The 6,000-nt window shown below is 36.0% G+C and overlaps 1 protein-coding gene across 4 annotated transcripts in view; it reads right to left on the bottom strand.

The window, feature by feature from the left end:
• Positions 1-754: 754 nt before the first annotated feature.
• LOC117288294 (unconventional myosin-Va-like) overlaps positions 755-6,000 on the bottom strand; it is a 106,881-nt gene continuing 101,635 nt past the window's right edge. For all 4 annotated transcript variants that reach the window (XM_033769093.1, XM_033769091.1, XM_033769094.1 and 1 more), the window contains 5 exons: positions 5,474-5,601; positions 4,654-4,725; positions 4,193-4,278; positions 3,265-3,439; positions 755-2,059 (listed from right to left, as the gene is read on the bottom strand). In XM_033769093.1, coding sequence (XP_033624984.1) covers positions 1,820-2,059; positions 3,265-3,439; positions 4,193-4,278; positions 4,654-4,725; positions 5,474-5,601 — 701 coding nt within the window. In that variant the 3' untranslated portion in view covers positions 755-1,819. The remainder of the gene's footprint in view (positions 2,060-3,264; positions 3,440-4,192; positions 4,279-4,653; positions 4,726-5,473; positions 5,602-6,000) is intronic.

Raw genomic sequence — 6,000 nt, 5'->3', positions numbered from 1 at the left:
TTGCACCAGGACAGTCTTTACACAGACAGACACAAATTCCCTCAATTACTGCATTCAGCCTCTTTAGAAAGACAAAAAAAAAAACATCCGACAAATTGTCCACTCTTGAGTTTCTACTCTGGAGTTTCTACCTGGAAATCTGGAATAACAAAGTCTCAACAACGCTACGACTTAACACGACCTATACATAAAAACCATCTGACCATGGACAGTAGCTAGTTCATTACTGAGAATTTGGTTGTGTTGGATGGTGGATCATTGAATTTGGGAAGAGTATGTCTCTAAATTTCAAAGAAACGAACCATTAAATGACATGGAAAAAATTTTAAGGGAAAGTTGCTCACATTTTTAATATTGACTTTAGATAATCCCCCATCCATTTCCAAGTGATTACTTGAACTGCCAGGGTATGCTTTCATAAAGAGCTAAGATTGATTTCATCAATCGTAATTGCTAAGGAAAGTGTGATGTCACAAAACAAATCACCATGGTAATACTGACAAGATGGAACTAAGTGCCTTGTGACATCGAGCCCAGGACCAACAACTTTAGTAAGACTGGTTTACAAAATATCTTTGAGGGTACTCAAAGGGGAAATATTCTCAGCATGATTGATTCCTAAGCAACTTTATACCAAGAAAAGCCCTCCCATTCAAACAAACATTTTTTTTTAAAACAAATACAAATCATCCTAAACAGTATTATTTGGTTGGTTACCTGATTCTACTAAGTTGATTAGCAAGTTTTTATGCCAGCATCCTATTGCTGTCAACTTTGACCTTTTTTGCTGCACATGCAACATCAGACAAGACAAAATTACGACGGAAGGAAACATTAAGTTTTTCTTAAGGTGCTACAGCCATACTTTAACAAAAAATATTCCTATTTTTTTTTATTTTTATCATTTTCATTTGTTAAATAAACAATTTTTTTCGGGTGTTTGTGAGGGGGGGGGGGGGGGGCACTACCTTATTATGAATTATATTTAATCTATGCTTCAACTCTCCCTGCTGCCATGTTTTGATAAACATTTCTCTTTGGGCGTGCCCCACTCTTAAGGAAGACCAATGGCTTTCACAAAACTTTCCAATGTTTTGATCATTAACAGGGTATAGACAGACCGTTTCAAAAAAGCTTTCTGGGAAGTTTTAATCATGGTCGTAACTTCATGAATAGGTCAAAGGTCAAACAGAGTCTACACTATCTTTAAGATTCAGCAGATCCTAAAGGTCAATCAGAGTCACCATGTCAGATAGTGGTCACTGTTGCCTACAGGTCAAACTACGGTAATCACTTCCTGAAGGTCATACCAGGGTCAGTACTACCTACAGGTCAATCAGGGTGATCACTGTTCCTAAGGGTCACCATTTCCTGTTGGTCAAACTACAGTAATCACTTTCTAAAGGTCAACTAGGGTCAGCACTACCTATAGGTTAATCAGGGTGACCAGTGTCCCCAAGGGTCACCACTTCCTGTAGGTTAAACTACGGTAATCACTTCCTTAAGGTCAACCAGGATATACACTTCCTACAGAGCCAGTTTGTAATACTACTTTATAGTGAACCATGTTTAGCACTGGTTTAAATAATAAGGGCAGAAACCCATTAATAGCCAGCAAGGGGGTGTAACGGCTAACCACGATTTAAAACTACTAACTTGTTAACCAGGGCTTAAACGACTAATGGCTAACCAGGGTTAAAACGACTAGTGGTTGACCAGGGTAACACAAACAGTTTAACATCATTTAGAAGGATCATCACTCCCCAGGGAAGAATACAAATTTCACAGTCGTATCAACATGGGATTAAAAAAAAACACATCATACTCTCTTGACGCATTCCAACTTGAAAGAATCTGGTATCGTGATCTCGTTCAGGAGAACCGACGAGGGGTTGTATGGGAAGGTAACGGGGAACGTGTACTTGGTGTCGATGAGAAGCTGCGCTTCCTTCTTGGGGTCCATCCTGCCGCTTAGCTTGGCCTGGACCTTACGGATAAACATTACCTCAGTTTTCTTCTCGTACTCGTCGGGCGTGTAGAGATTCAGAATCTTAACCACCTGGGTTTTCGGATAAATAAGAAAATAGAATTAGCTGTTGCAAACTGCTTATCAACCAAAAGGACCTATGGTAAAAATTCAAAAAAACTTACTGGACTGACATTTATTTTTCGAAAAACACCAAGATTAATTTGATTATAATTCATGATTTTTATGAATATGAAATCAAGGTTTTTATCATTCGTGAATAAATGGCAACTATCATATTTAGCTAAACCTACATTGTCTTATAACATGAAGATATTAAACATGCAATTGGTTTGATTATAATTCATGATTTTTACGATTATAAAATCAAAGTTATTATCATTCATGAATATATGGCAATTATCTTATAAACAAACTAAGCCTTCATCGATCTAATAACATAAATACATCGATCTAATAACATAAATACATCGCTCTAATAACATAAATACATCGATCTAATAACATGAACATATTAAAAATGCTATAAATTTGATAATAATTCATGATTTTTTATGGATATGAAATCAAATTGATTATCAGTCATGAATAAATGGCAGTTATCATAAACGGTGCTACTGCAAACATCATATGATTACCAGTTCAAACCCTACTTAGACCTACATGGTTCTTATAATATAAAGATATTAAAAATGCAATAATAAAAATATGTGCTGATACAACTTAAAAAAAAAAAAATCGATATTCAGGCTTATATTCAAAGTACATTACAGGCTCCAAAACACAGATAACATTTACTGCTAAATCAAAGTAAATTACTTTCATTGTAAAAATGAACAGTAGAAACAGATTTGAACTTGTTGGCAGAGGCAACGTTGCATTGAATTGTACATATTAAATTAAACGAGTTTTAAAAAGGTGGAAACAGCAAATCCATTAAGGCAAAACAAAAGAACAGTTCTAAAATATATAAAATGATGACAAAATATGACAGTGTACGTACAGGCTGAGCGCTTAGAAAAAAAGACAACAATGGAAAACGTGACACAAAAAAGAAGCACGAGGCAGGGAATTCCACATTTACGGCAAGCGTGTTTCACAGGTCAGCAAATAATTTTTGCTTGTGCGCATGCGTACTCCATGTTACTAGGCATTCTTAGCTTACACAACTAGCGCAGAAATTTGGCGCTTGCTAGGTAAGCAAATAATGATGATGAGAAGCAGTAAGCAGAGCCATGAAATTGGGCCCAGTTAGTTTTTTTTTGTCCTGGCCTTACCTGTGTTGATGTGAGCTTTGTGCATGTATCACATATCAGCTTGACATCATCGTCTGTCCTCTTCTTAACCTGTAAGAGTTGAGCAATCTGCACCAGGGGTTCTAGAGTGTCCTCCATACTGCTGTCGTAAACCTTACTGCTTCGTAACCACTCCTCCAACTCGCTCATGTTGTACCTACATGTACAGGCAAACAAAAATAAAAATATAAGGAATGATAACAGGCAATAAGGCGTTACATCTTTTCTTCCATGGAAAAAAAAACCGCCCCCTGGTCTTAAAACCAGGTGAGCAACAAGATGTTCTGGCCCAGCTCCTTTTGGGCCATTGTTGTGAAGTCCTCATGTCCCAAAGTACCGTTCAGACACACAGAGTTCTGGTTGAACCATGAGTTATGTCTGGACGACCTCAAACCAAAGATAAACCGTACCGGGTTTAACTCAGTGCTGTCTGAACACAAGGGGAATTTGTTTTTCAAACAACCCCCACTGCTCGTAACAGTTAAACCGGTTCAGGTCTAACTTAGTACACTGTCTGAACAAACCCATAAGTATGGTCAGAGAGATGGCTCAGGAAGCTATTAATGCTAACTTCTTCAATAACTTGATACTAAACAGCTCCAGACCAGAGGAAGCTGTTTTTTTTTTTTTACTGTGGAAGAAAATATCTCATGCCTTACTAAAACAGGGATGAGAAACACACAACTCTGAAACTGGAATCCATGATCTTAGTCGTATATTGAAATGATAGAAACTCCAAGTAAAAGGCGCAGTGCCTAGACAAAAAAGTTCTAAAAATTCTAAAAACTACCATTATAAAAAAGCGTTAATAATAATAATAATAATAATAATTTGGATTTATAATGCGCACTTCTCCAGAAAAAAAGAACACGATCAGAGTGCCTGCACAAAAATAACAAAGTTGACCCACCTGATTTGCACTCCTTTAGACCAATGGCACATGTCCTTCCTTAGCAGTATGTTGTTTATAGTACTGGCTGTTACTAGATAAAAGGACTGGTTAACAACAATAAAAATAAAAAAAGCAATTAGAAACAGAAGAAATTCTGATGAACCAAGCCAAGTCACAAGTTAATGTCCAAGTAAAGTCAAACATAATTATTTGGTTTCCAAGTCAATTCAAGTCGCATGTCACAAGTCAGATAAAAATGGCAATTTGAGTCCAGCGTCAATTCCAAGTCATTGACTCAAGACAACAACACTGCAATCTAAACTGAATGTGCGAGGTTCATTTCAAGGAAGAAATCAATTTTCAAAACCAATAACTTTGAAACTTTGCATGTGGGGGGGGGGGGGGGGGGGAGTATAATCATGTGAGGTTTGCTGATCGTCAAAATGTGACTGAATGATTCTAGAGATGAATTTGCTCACCTGCTTGATGACCTGTCTCACGACCTCTGGGTCAGTTCCATGAATATTCATTACGGTCAGGAATGTGGTGAGCTAAAAAATACAGGAGAAAAAGAAGTAAAGCTGAAGTCAAAAATGTTGTAACAGTTTCAAGAAAGAACGAGATAACTATGTAAATGCTTATTACAGAAAAACAAATATTTTACATCTTTCACAATAGTACCTTTAATAAAATACATTCCTTATTTCAACCCATGATAGTCCATCCAGCGGAAACAACTGGGTTTCAAAACAACTACATGTACATATACAACAAAAGTAAACACACAAATTACAGTGAAATTATATAAGAACAATTAGAATTTCAGAGATTAATTACATTCCTTAGAATTCTGACAACATTTTTATAAAATTATACAAAAAAAAACTCCACATTCCCTATTTCAACCTTCAATGGTCCATCCAGCGGAAACCACTGGTTTTAATACAAGTTGCAACAATGAAAAAAAAAAACACAGTGAAATTATCATCAAAACAATTAAAATTTCAGACATCAATTATATTCCAAAATACTCAACGGAGATAGATAGTCACATGGTGTTTCTGCAAACCTCTCTTAATTAATTACATTCCCCTAAAATTCAGACAATATTATACATGTATAAAACACAGATATTTATATGAACGAAGAAAACACGAAATTAATTTAAATGATAAAAAGAGAACAACAAATGGAAACTTCTTCTGCAAAAAAAAAAAAAAAATTCTGATTTTTCCAAGGGCCCCCCAAAACGCAGAAATCAAACTAAAGTAGGAAGATTATCATGTCTGTTGAACTTACCTGCTTAATGAGTGATTCTATTGATATTTTGACTCCATCGTAGTCGCTTGACATACTAGCACTCCGACCCCTCAATCCAGATGGCTTCGTTGACAAACCCGCACTGTCACTTTCCAACATTGCAGGGACTGCACACAAAAAACAAAAAGGTTTGTTGTCGTTTAACATAAAGTTTCCAGTAGACATTTATGAGGATTGTCAAACCCTGTCAATGAATCACCACACATGGCAATCTTGTGGTTTTTGGCACAATGAACAATCTTTCATTCCATTAGTGGCTAGTCCATGTATTTTCTTACAAAAACAAAAGCCTGGACAAATTGTGAAAAAACTCCTAAAAAGAAACAGGCCTAATCAATATGCTAATGATGGCGCTTAGATCTGAAGGAAGAAGTCTAGCAGATCTAGCTACCGTGCGAACAAATTAAAGCACATAGCAATTTCTTTGAAATAAATAAATAAACTAATAATTTTTGCATATTTAAATTGACTAAATGTTACTGTAAATTTGTGTGCCTAAGAGAGAT

The sequence above is a fragment of the Asterias rubens genome, chromosome 3 (assembly GCF_902459465.1).
Source record: "Asterias rubens chromosome 3, eAstRub1.3, whole genome shotgun sequence".
Classification (NCBI taxonomy): Eukaryota; Metazoa; Echinodermata; class Asteroidea; order Forcipulatida; family Asteriidae; genus Asterias; species Asterias rubens.
The sequence above is the reverse complement of the archived record's forward strand: the minus strand, read 5'-3'. Positions and strand labels throughout refer to the sequence as shown.